General features: G+C 36.9%; 1 protein-coding gene across 1 annotated transcript in view; it reads left to right on the forward strand.

Annotated features, from left to right (window-relative positions):
- The window catches only part of LOC308200247 (uncharacterized protein), a 171,369-nt gene that overhangs the window by 19,080 nt on the left and 138,777 nt on the right, over positions 1–13,512 (forward strand). The window contains exon 7 of the mRNA XM_080605622.1: positions 3,312–3,485. Coding sequence (XP_080461748.1) covers positions 3,312–3,485 — 174 coding nt within the window. The remainder of the gene's footprint in view (positions 1–3,311; positions 3,486–13,512) is intronic.

A 13,512-nucleotide genomic window follows, 5' to 3' on the forward strand; every position in this document is an offset into this window, starting at 1 on the left:
CATAAACCCACAGGAAACCAGGCTTCATTATTGAAGCCTAAACTAACCTAACTTGAGGTGGTTGAGTTGTTTGTTGTTTTTTTTTTTTTTTTTAATTATTATTTTGTGTGTGTGTGGCAATGGAAGAATTAAGAAGAAAATTTGTTTTCCCTTCTGTTTCTTTCAAACCCAGATATCTCTCTCCATTTCCAGTCAGATACTAAGTTCATGGCAACATCTTTATGTATCTGTGATTGAATTTCTGAACTGTGTGGCTTGGTACATGTTACCAGATTAGATTTCCTTTCGCTTATAAAACCATCAATCTTGTTTCCAAATCAGGAGCCAAGCCTCCAAGAATTGTGAAACTGCTTGAAAAGAATCAGAGTTTAATGAAATGATAATTGCTCTGCTTGTGATTTTTATTTGGGCTGTGTTTTTAAAGCGTCTCTTGTACTCTTACTGTTCACTCTGCAGTTCTGAAGGTTAGAAACTTCAGTCGCAGGTTCACTGTATAAATAACTTAAACTAAAACCAAAACCAACCAACCAAACAAAAAAACACAAAACCCACAACTAATTACTATGGCACTTAAAGATAACAGGCAATATTGTCTCAGTTCTTGGAGATGAGAGCTTCTTAGTTCATCTGTGGTGACATGATGATATTAAAAATTATAACATGAATAAGTGTGATTAATCAAATTTGCCAAACTTTCTATGGTTGTATAGGATGAAAGGAAGAAAACAACTTGATTTCAGTTTTAAAATATGTCCATTATTACTTCAGTGCCATATGTAGCTCTTGACTTTCAGGTCCCTGCCAGTTTCAGGTAAAGCCTATGGTTTTACCTAAAAAGCTGATCTTGCAGGGCGATTACAATGAATTGCACTGTGAGAGGGAGTATTGGAGAACTTTTTTGTGCTGAATCCTCTATTTCTCAAATCTGCTTCTCAAGATAGTAATACATAACTTGTGGGAAGGTTATGTTTTTTTCTCTGATTAACATGTAAAATGCTCTGGGATTTTTAGGCAGGAAGTGCTTTAAAGTGTTACTTGCAGGTGGTGTCAAAAGTGATGGTTCCCTGATTGCTTCTGAAATTTGTATCGTAAATTGCCCAGTAAGTTCCACTTAAATACTTGGTAGAAATCTAACATAGTTCCCACCTGTTGAGGTTTGTAGAATCAGGTAGCATTAGTACCTGGTACATTTTGCTGCACAAATACTACATTTTTTATTAAAGAAATACCGTGACCTGCACCTGTATCATGCTACTAAAAAGTACTGAAGTAGGAGGGAGTCAACAAATGAGTCAGTTTGTGCAAGTATTAATTTAAAGCGCCCTGTGTGTCTTGACAGGTTGGTTAACTTGTAATGTTTTCTGGCTGATATATTCCAAACCTTGCACTTTAAACATTGTATTTATCAACCCTTTATTAAATATACAAAACAAGATCGCTCTCGCCAAAGTCTGTCACAACCCATTTTGTTGTCACAGTGAGTTTTGGTATACGCTGAGGAATGAGAGTCCAAGCCGCAAAGTCAGCTTGTTTTAGCCTCAATGGCTTTTTAAAAAGCCTGCAGCTTAAAATAATACATTATTAAGGTATTCAGACTTGTCAAAATTAATAATTAATATCACATTTATGTTCCCCACACATACACAGACTCTTTCATTCACTTCAGTTGCTACGCTGAGGCAAAGCTATTTGTGTTACAGCCGAGTGGCTGTGAATTGTGACCTTCTCACAGGGCAGAAGTGCATCTGGGGGTTTGCGCTGGCAGCTCGGGGCTTCTCTCTTCTGGTTCCCTAGCATACATATGGATGTTTCTGTACAGAGGGTTATCTAGCGTTAGTCTTCAGTTGCTGCTCTGTAAGTTATCTGAGTCTGTACATGATCTGATGGTCTAATATTAATAATATTAATGAAACTTTTAACAGTTTAAGGAACGATGTTTAAAGACCCTGAGGAACTTGTTTCTTGTGATAAGGGAGTAATTTCACGGGCAATTATGGGTGTTATTCAGGCTCGTTGTAAGAATAGGACTATCCTAATCACACACCATATCAGGTGAAGTATTGAAATTTGTTTTTTGTTAGAAGTAAAGATTGCAGAGACTGTGTCCTACCTGCAGAACAGCTGCAGTTCTGCAGTCAGTGCTCAGGGAGAACAGAGCATGATGACAGTGGGAATGACAGAAACCTCAGAAATAATAAAGACAAGAAAAATTCAGAGTAAGTTTTACCAAAGAAAGCAGAATTCACCTAAATTCTACTTCTGAGATACCTGTAGGTAGCTCTTTAAAAATGACCAACTGACCACCACCACCAAAACAATCAAAAACACCCAAACCAACCAAACAAAAACAACAAGATATAAACAGGAGGAGCTAAGTTTTGTATCAGGATGGTATTTCACACCAAACTGCTAGGATTAACAGTCAATGAAATACATGCAACATTCTTTTTTCATTTTCAGAATCATTCTTTTCCAGTTTATCCCATTGTTCAAAATTGTAGATGCATTTAAGTAGCTTTCATATAAATAAAAAGTATTTCTTTTGCAATGTTCTTGTCACTTGAGATACCATGAAGAAGATTCCCAAAAAGGGGAAAAAAAAGAAGAAAAAAAAAGTGTTTGACTTTTTGTTTGTTTGGTTTTTGTCTGTTGTTGTTCTGGGAGTGTAAAAACATATTGGGAAACATGAGGAGAGATGCAAGGCAATAGTTGCTATAAATTTTTACAGGAAAACTATACATAAAAACGCTGAGTTACCTTAGCTACCCTTGATTTCAGCTGAAGTTCTGAGTGCAGAAGACTTGTGAAATCAGACCCAGGTTCTCATGAGACCTCTTCTTAATTGGTGTGAATGAGAGAGTCAGACTTCTTCCCTTCTGTGGTCAATGAGATCATTGTTTGGATTCTTAAGCTGCCTCAAGCGAGGGATGGTGCATGGGCTGCCATATGGACCTGTGTCATCAAGAGCACCTGAATTTAGGAAAGATTGCCTTACAATTTATTAAGTTTGTGTTATTGGAGCATTACCCTCAGACACCGAGAACTAAGAGTCCCCATGCACCCTTAGGCTTAGTTGTAATACTTTGCACCTTGTTTAGAGATGTAGGTCTGAGCAGTGGAAAAAAAAAAAAGGGGGGGAGAGAAATCTGTGTAAAAATTGCACCAGATGAGGCTCCTTTGCCTTAGTGGAAGGACTTTGTCAGAAAATTGGATCATTTCTTGTCCTTCTGCATGGAACCAAGGAATCTATTAATTTGTCTGCTGTTATTGACTACCAGAAGAAGTAATAACATGTCCCTTACCTCTTTCAGGTGGGATCTGAATTTCTGGATCATCACGGTGCCATGTCTCCAGCTTCCTCCTTGTATATCTTGTTTTTCCACAAGATGCCGACAAATCTTGTCAATCTGCAGGAAGATACACATTCATCTAGGCAGCTTTTAATCCTCAGCGGCAATCTTAATTGCCCCAGTGGCAGTTTTGAGGTAATTGAAGATGCTCTTATCAAGTAAATTAACTTGATAGTGCCTATAACTACTTATTTGATATTCCTCCTATTTTATCTCACTTAAAGAATCCTCTTTCAGTATAGAACCAGTATCTGGACCCTTGTAAAAGCTGATTACCACTTTACCAATATTAAGGTGCTTTTCAGTTAATAAATTAATAAATAATAATAATAATAATAATAAAAAAGCCAAGTTTCCATACTGGAATAAAAGAAGATTTCTAAATCATCTCATGTTTATTATTAACTTACAGAAACAAGCGGTTTTTATTTAACAAGTTTATTTTGCAGACATTATCAGTAATATAATAGGAAAATATCACCTCAGTTTTAAAAAGATGTCACTTTGTGTGAATGCAAGATGAAATATATAGGGCTTTATTTTTATCCATGCAAGACAAAAATCTATCTTGCTTCACTTTAGAATAAGTAAATATGACAGTCATTACTGTGAACTGCTTGCTTTAAATGAATGTGGAATTATTTTCCTTGTGCTTTAAAATGTCTTACATATTCTTACTATACTTTTAATTACTATATGAAGACACAAATGTTAAAATAGCGTTGTTTTGGTTTTCCAGTTTTCAGTTGTATTTTGACAAGACTTTGGTTTTATATATTTGTATATTTGCATAATTTTATATTTGTGTATATTTTTTATATTTATGTTTAAATATATTAATTATATTTTAAGAGTAGGTACACTAATACTGAGAACAGTACTATTATTCTCATAGTCATCAAACATAGTAAGCTTTCTGAACAAAATATGGATTTGAATTCAATTTATCCCCGGTAATCACTCTTTGGAGCTTAGAGGGAAATATGCAAAGGACAAAAAAATCCTGAGAGAAAGCACTGCTAATAGTACTGACTACTTAATTCACAGTACAGTATTTTCTGGAGGATAGTATGGGAACTTTTATGTCCCCAGGCATATCTGGTCATCACCTGTTACTAATGACCATATGTTGGGTTGTGTTCCAAGTATTTAACAGCCCACAAGAAATATTAATGCCTCAGGGAACTGTTTAAAAGATTAGTGTGTGAGAACTGACCTTTTACAGTGATACAATTCCTGAAATGATGAAAATTACAAGGCCAGATTGGGCATCATTTTGTCTGGAGGGCAAGTTCATTGAACTACTACAGAAATCCATGAAAACCTGGGTTACTACTGGAACATAACAAAAAGGCAGAGGCAGTGTGTGATTCTCCAGTGCCCGTGCTCCACCACAACAGTTAGGTAGAAAGCAGGAGCACCAGCTCTCCAGGTGCTTGGATGCATTCTGCCAAGAAAAGGGAAGAGGAGAACATTTGTTTGTAATAATGAATTATATTTCATACATTTGGGACAAGTATGCTTTGCTTCCATGTTAGCACAGCAGCTGGTTTTTTTTTTTCTGAGATGTACAGGAGAGTGCATATGCATACTGCAAGTTAAATTAAACCCCCAAATTGTATATGTGATGGTGATGAAGCAATTTGAAGCTAGTCTCCTGAACGTGACATGAGCAGTATTCTGTGTGTAAACATGATGCTGTGGTTTTGGAATTAATTCTTTATTCTCTAGTGTTCATACTGAAAGCACCAGAAGTAGGTGGCTTGCAGGCTCTCTTCATAAATCATTCTTAGCTCCAAGGCTGTACAACTGAGTTTGTAAGCCTTACTGTCTTTCCAAGAATTGATCTAGTCTGCTGAACAGTGCCAGTCACAGTGGAGATGATTTACTGCTTTTGTTTTTCTGCTCTTTAAATACTGCCTGTGCTGAATAATCATTGAAGTGTCCGGTAAACGTGAAATAAATTCCCCAGTCCTCCTTCCCAAATGTTTAGGAATGTTCTCTGAGTCATTTCTTGTTAACAATACGATTTCAGAAATGTTTCCCTTCAATCAAAGAACAAATTGCTTCAATGATTTTTCACTTCTATTTCAAACTGTGTTGAAAGAGCCTTGTTTTGACATAATTTCAAAGTAAGATCACTTCTAAACGTGCAAAACTCTGCAAGAATATAAACCTTATGTAAGATGCAAAACCAATATGAGTAGAACAGTTTCATTACTCTTTCCTTTGTGCCATCTTTTTAACTTTGTGTGAGCAAAAATGGCATTTGATTTGGCAGTGATCAGGTAAAATTAAATTAATTAGCAGAGCAAACAAACCTAGGCATGTATGTGTTGTAATTATTAGACTTGGAGGAAGTGAGAAGCCCTATGGCAGTTAGTGGAGGGTCTCAGCAACTGGAGGAGGGAAAGGGAATTTACATGGACTTTAAAACAAAATCTGAGATGAGATGCAAAGAATAAATATACAGTTGCATTTAGGCTTAATTCTTACACAGTATGAGGCTATACTGCTTATAACCTCAGCTGAACCATGGACTGCTTTAAGAAAAAAATAAAACTCAATTGTATCTGAATCATACGCTTTCATTTCTTTTCTTCCAGTGCTAAAATCTTTCTTCCAATGCTAAAATTGAGCTCTGTCCTTTTCACATGCCAGCCACAATGAACCCAACACCTGCTATAAACATACATATAAGCTAAAATGCAATTATAGCTTAATGAAGTATGAAGATAAATAGAACAAATAGATAAATGGAAAATAGAGAAGAAATGGATAGACACCCTGCTCCAGCAGCCAAGGGGCCACAGCGGTCCATCCTCTCAATTGGGCCAGCTGCTGAATCTGCCCCAAAGAGGTGGTATAGATAAACAGCAGTCACTGCAATAAGGGTTCCTGAAATAACTGTATGATATCCTACACAGAAGTTTGTAATAGGTAGGCAGATAGTATTTCTTTACAAATATATATATTTTTTGTAAAATATCAGTGTTTTAAAAATCAGTTGACGCGTGCTTAGCTAACAACCATAAAGCAGTGCTCAGCGTAGCTTAGTGTACAACAATGCTCTCTCCTCACTTCTCATGCTCATGCTGAGATATATTTTTTGCTGTGGGGTATTGCTTCATTGAAATATGGAAAGCATCTGAAATACAAATAATCCTTTTGCTTTGTTCAAAGGAGCCAATGTCACTTTAGAATTTGAATTAGTTAGTGGGTATGCCAGTGTGTCCCACTGAAGTAAAAGCAGTGCACTGGCAAAATTGTGCAGCTCTGAATTTATCTAGAGTGAGCTAAGCAATCTGGATGCATCAAAATGTTTTCTACAAAAGTTCAGTAACACCCAGAACTACTTAGTAGAGCTCTTGAATGCTTTGGCAGTTATAGTCAGGAGTTGATTGTTTCCAACAGTTATGTAGATTTATTCTAGGTCCATCTCCAATTTAGCTTGGTATGTGGATTTATCTGAGGTGTTATACACAGGAAAGAGTGAAAAAAAGTCTTAAAAAAAAAAAGGGGGGGGATCTGCATGCAGGACTTCTTGGTGTGTTTGCAGAACTATCTACTAAACTAATAAACGCTTTGGATGAAATATTTGTTCATCTTCTGGATGTGAGCTTCACTGCGCAGTAATAAATATTTTGTTTTCGTCCGTAAGCAGACTCTTGAAGTAGTCTCGAAAACATGCAAAGCCCTGCTAGCAAGCATGTCTGAACTTACAAGTCTTAGGCTCAGGTTTTATTTCTCTACTAGCTGAAACATATCCAGTGAGGATACATGTGTGCCACTATCCTTTTCATTGTGTACTACCGTCCACTTGGGATACGCTTTGTTGTTTAACCTGTGACTTTTGTGCTGTATTTTAACTGATGATTAGCAGCTTTGTTTCTTCTGTGTTTTCAGAGGTAGGGTAGTAGTTCAGCTGACCTGTACTATGCAGGGGGGACTGTGACCTGGGGAGAAATAATCACCAGTGATAGGACCCGTGGCAATGATGTCAGGCTGAGGCAGGGGAGGTTTAGGCTGGACATCAGGAAGAGGTTCTTCACTGAGAGGGTGGTCGCACACTGGAACAGGCTCCCCAGTGAAGTAGTCACTGCACCAAGCCTGTCTGAATTTAAGAAGCATTTGGACTGTGCACTGAGTCACATGGTCTAAAATTTTCGGTAGACCTGTGCGGTGCCAGGAGTTGGACTTGATGATCTTTATGGGTCCCTTCCAACTCGGGATATTCTATGATTCTAAATAGAAAGCAGAGATCTGAAACCAAAAAACCACAGAGGGTGGCTAGAGTTCTGGAGGTCCTTGCTCTTGGCTGATATTTGTATTTACCCTTAGAGGGGTCAGCAGTGAGGTATAATCTGTTAGTATTGTGCGTCTCTCTCTGTATAGAATCACAGACATCTGCACAAGTAAGCACCATGTGAATCTTAAAACTGTCCACTATATGAAGTTACTCAGAAATGTGAGCTCCCCATCCAGCCCCTTTTGTGACATACAGTGGTCTAGCACTATGTGCTTGTAATTCATGATCTAGCCTTGTGGAAAAGACTTTGCAGAAAGGATAATTCACAGATGCTATCAACTTTGTGGTAAACTTCCTCGTGTTAATGTTGTTTTGAATGTCTGGAACTGCAAATACACGGTCAGGTGGAGCACTGCTGTTATTGCACCATGGCACCAGGTACCAGAGGCCCAAGAGCTGTGGTTGTAATGGCAAACATGTCTGTCCCAGTCATACAGTGACCTGGGTGAGTTTTGGATAAGCTTCTGATTTTTGGAAACATTTCCCAACCAAATCAGTACTCCGAAGCCTTGGAAGTCTGCCCAGAACTGTAAGATCATACTACTGTAAAAAGATCTGGTTTCACTACAGTGACATTTCTTTCTCAGTATGGCTATGTGCAACAACTGATGTGAACATGCACTGGAAACCTAGTGTGAGTCCAATGAAATGTCCAAACTCTTCGTCAATTCAGGCTCCAGATTTGCTGGAGCACTAATTAATTTTTGGATTTCAGATTGTGGAGGGAAAAAGATCTGATGGTTCCTGGTTTGTCATGTTTCTGTCCCCTGACTGGACAAATTAGCAGGTCTGACTACAATTCATTTTGCATTTTTGAGTTTCCTCAAGGCCAGGACTTCCACGGGTGCCAACCTGAATGAGACATTCTGAAACATTTCTAGACATCATTTCTGTGCATCATTGGCTGGGCTAATAAAAAGAATGAACATTATGTATAAAATGAGTTGAACAAGCAAACAAAAACCACCAGAAAACATTGAAGTGAGTAGATCCAGTAATAGGCTTTTCTTCTAGCATCCTGTTTTCTTATGCAGATAGTCCTTGTTGGGGATTTTAGCAGCTGTTGCCATCTTTATTGCTAATCCTAATGCCTAATGTTTCTCCCAGTTTGTCTTTAAAAGTTCTTCAGATAAAATATGCAGCTTGTCACATGAGTACATTGGTAATTCTACTATAGAATTACTATATGTATACTTAATGTGTATTATATATGTTAATATGTATACTTAATGTATATTATATATGTTATTCTTATATATATCTACACTGTACATTGCTATTTATAATCATGTCAGTATCAGAAAAGCAATTTGATAACTTTGACAGCAAAAATATGCAATATCTGAAAGAAAAAATAGGATGGGAAAGACACTTCCTAATTTACTGTCTACTTTTGCTTGCTCTATAGCCCAAAAGATTAGTGTTGTATGTCAAAATGGCTGTATGTGTTCCAGGTGAACTCTTGCATAGCCAGTGATAAAACAGAAACTTGGAACACTGTGCTTTAAAATATGTGTTCACTCCCCAAATTCATTTGAACTGCTTTTACTACTCAAAAGAGATGTTTAAAAAAAAAAAGTTGTATAATTTATGTCAATTTTGCAAATTTATTTAAATCAAATATTTTTGGAAGCTTTTTGTTGTGTGCATGTGACATGAAAGCTACATCTGGTTAGAAGCAATCCACTGCATTAACCAGGATATCTCTGTCATTTGATAACATGCCAGAAGGCCACAATGATGAGATAATAAAAATTAGGGATTAAGGTTTTTTTTTTTTTATGTGTTAAAGACACAGTGTAGTTGTGGTTATTTAATACAGTGGGAAATGAGTCTAGTAGGCGATTATTTTTGAATATGAATACTTGTTCTACAGAGGTGTTAATAGCTATATTTGAATTACACCAAATGCTCTGGCATGTACTGAACCTTGATCTGTAAGGACTAATGTTTTCATTTGTTTCAAATGCATAAATTGAAATAAGGCAGTACTATTGTGCCATTAGTGTCACCACTTTGAGCATTTAAATTATTTGGATTAGGCTTTTTTTTTTTTTTTTTAAGTCAGTAGGAGTTTGAGAATTTTTGTTGTCTCCGAAAATGGTAACGGTCTCATTGTTAAGCACATGCATGTCCATTTGCAGAATCAGAATTTTAAACAGCAGATGATGTTTTAGACTAGTTTCAACTTTAAGGTGCCACTTTTATTTTGCTCCTCTTGGTGTTTGTTTGAAAACTGAAAATTTTAAAGTCAAATTTACTTTCCTAGCTCTGTGGTTCTCTTGCAAAAAAAGAGCTGTGTGATATCTTACAGATAGAGGTATCCTACTTTTAGGAAGGAGTTAATAAAGGTGGAGTTGGAAAAATCCTAAAGGAAGATCAAATTTAAATGTAAACATCTTCACTGCTTTTTTAAAGAGAATTGAGGGAAAAGGGATATAGAAAATTACAGGGTTTGCTAAAACTGTGTCTCAGAGTAATGTTTTCTTTCCAAAGCCTTGCATAATGTGTCAGTATATTTTAAAAAGACATATCCCAAAACCAGAAAATAATCAAGTCTTTATTAAACAAAAAAAATTACTTCTCTATCAAATAATGGAAGTGTGGTAGGAAAATAAATTGGCCTTAACTGGATTGCTAGGCTGCACATTAGTAGAAATTATAAATAGTAAGGAAGGTGTGATTCCTGTTGCTCTGTCAAAACATGTTCCCAAAGAAAGAACCATTTCATAAAAAGGAAAAAAAAATCTGAAATGCAGCTAATCCTGGAATGGTATAAAGTGATGTAACACAATTCTTTTCCTAATTTAATTCCTAATCCTCACTTTGTGTCAATATTGGAAATAAAAGGACTAAAAATCAGAACTCTGTATGAAAAAAAAAGAAAATCCATGAAGTAAGCCTCCATATGAAGTAATAGCTTCATTTCCACATAAATTTAAAATCTAACTCACATTTTGAGTTATAACAAAATACACCTCTACCTTTCATTAGTGTAGTTTTGAGCTGAGAAGTGCCGGCACACTTGCAAAACAAATTTACTGACAAAAGTATGCTTTAATACAAAGAGCTGGCACTGGGATGAGCATTTTGCAGCTACTGTGCTGAATATTTTAGTGATAATCATCATTAACCCACAAAGTTCTGTTTCCTCTTACGGCTGCTGTAACCCCAGTACCTTCCAGACAGTCAAGATTGCAAAGCATTGCTGCCTTTAACAAAAAAAACTTTAGACACAGTAGTGCTCTGCCTGGTAGACACTGTAAATCTTACAGGCTGTTTGGTGACGGGAAACCGGGAAACAAGGTGCTGGGTGAGTGAGGCACAAGAAGAAAAGCAAATAAGGAGCAGAACTTAAAGGACACTTGGGCTTTCTGCTGCCCAGGTTTTGCACAGATCTTCTGCCATTATCAGCTGCCAGGAGCTGAATCTGGGATTTGTGCCATAAAAGTTTAGTCTATAGTTGGGATAGAGTTGCTGTCCGAGTTGGTAACTGTAGTTGGCTCATGCTGTCTGTGGTATAGTTATCATGCAAGGATATAATGCACCAAGTGGTGGATTGCGTATGTGAACTGATCAGCAAGCTTACTGTGCTTTTGAGTCTGCCACTGAAGAAACGTCATGTCCTTTGGCAAACTGTGACAGAGGACTTGAGGCATCAGAGACTGGCCTCAAAATGTGTGGTGAATTTAGGGTGCTTGTCACTGCTGTTTCTTATGCGTGTTTTATCTCAGAGAAAAGGAAGGTGATGTGGTTTGCTATTAACGCTCCAGTTTGCTTTACTTCTAGTCAGCAACACAAACACACTGAAATTTCTGAGAAGTACATGGAGTAATAGATATGTAGAAATTTGATATAAAATTGTTATTGTGTACCACTCAGAATAACAGAGCTGAAATCTTGATGCCAGTAGGGAGAGCTAATGCCCTGACTTTAGTAGGGGTATGTAACCCCCTGCCCCTCACTCCCCAGTAAAATTTGTGTTTTATGGGGCATACAAAAATTCCATACTCTCAAAAGAAAAAGGTTAACTGTGATTGGATGGAGGAAGTTAAGAAGAACATGCCCAGTCCTTCAACTGCTCCACAAAACTCTCCAGTAGTTTGTGCTATGGAAATATGTTTTCCTTTCTCTCACCTTATAACAGACACTATTAAGGTGGCTGCATTGTAAATCCTCCCCAAATAATTTGGTCAAGAATCAATGCTAACTTTAGTGAACGCTAGCATGAGCCCAGAGCAATAAAAATACAAGCATTTATAAAGAGATTTTTGGCTGCTCCTCCAATCTGGAGACTCCAGGACACAAGCATTTGGGGTGCAATATAAGAAGTGTGCCTTTTAAAAACAGATTGTATTTCCTAAACGTTGGAATACTCTCATTGGAAAATGCAGCTTTAATTTGGCTTGCCTTAGGATTTAAAGTTTAGACAGTACGAGCTTACTTTGAAAATCTGTAGATGTGTGTTAGAAAATACAAAAATTGTGGTTGTGGTTGTGGCTGAGCATAAACCAGAATGATAGGCACTTTAGCTGGTGTAAATTTATGGCTGGAACAATTTACACTGAGAATAAACAATTTAATGGATAGCTGGAAGGATTAAAGGATGTTCAATCCATCAGATTAAACATGTCATTCTTGCTGGTGAATGGTGCCATTATCTGACAGGAGACTTGGAAGCTAACATTCTTTCAGAGGACACATTTTCACTGGTTTACATCTATTGATAGAGACTTCCCTAATGCCTTCAGTGATACCTCGGCCCTGCTGAAATTAGTGGTAGAACTTCCCCGGACTTCAATAAGTCAAAGATTTCAGCCTTTATCTTTTACTTGTATTAAATATTCAGAAATCACTAATGAGCACAGCTGTCTGCAACTAGTTTCTCTTTGACTCCAAATGATGAGCTTTGAAATACGACTCTAAAGTTTGATGGCCAATAGTTGGCGTGCTGTTATGCTTTGGAGGTTTACATTATCATTTTTGCTAAGTGTTACTAAAAGAGATAGTAAGATAACTAGTACTGACACACAGTCAATTTTACCATAAATCAGTGATGTTACACGCTTTTCCTATTACACTTAGATATACAGATAAGAAAAAGCCATGATAGTTTGAAAGGCAGATCTAAAGAGCAAATTTTCCATGGGTTGTATCTGGTGAGGTGGCCCATAGTTTCCAATTCTCTGCTTCCCATTCAAAAACAAAAAAGCAGTTTGTGTTACCCTTTCTCATTAGCTGATCCAATGCAAGAAGACATTTTTCCCTAGATAAGATAGTTTATGGACTGAATTTTGTTGTTATTTACACACTGAATTTCTACAAATTCAAAAAAAGCATCATGTTTACAATAGACTTTAACAAGGGGCAGTGTCATGGTGAAACTATTCTGGAATAAATGAGATATAAAGCTTGAAAGTGAAGAAAAAAAGCAGAAACTGAGTTTGTGAATATGCAAAATAGACTTCAATAGTCATAACGTAAGCTTGTACTCTACAGCAGTTCCCAACAGTTATGAAACTTCTCTGTTCATAGTCAGATATCTCCCTAACCCATTCCCAAGCTTTTTAATGAAGCCTGAACTTCACTACAGCATTAAGCTGGTCTGAATGCAGTTTATTTTATTAAAGATAGTGGTTAAAGTCCTACCTGATTCTTGGCCTGACTTAAAAACTAAATTATGCATCTGTCAAAGGTACGTAGAATCTCTTTTCTTGGCTCTAGAAAACAAAACAAAAAACCTCAAACCAACAGCAACCAAACCAACCAGGCTGCACAAAGGCACAGAAGTTTCATGTTTGCAACTTGTAATAAAATTACTGTGACTTAACAAATTAAGTTTCAGATGATCTA

Source organism: Anser brachyrhynchus (assembly GCF_964034855.1).
Source record: "Anser brachyrhynchus genome assembly, chromosome: 10".
Classification (NCBI taxonomy): domain Eukaryota; kingdom Metazoa; phylum Chordata; class Aves; order Anseriformes; family Anatidae; genus Anser; species Anser brachyrhynchus.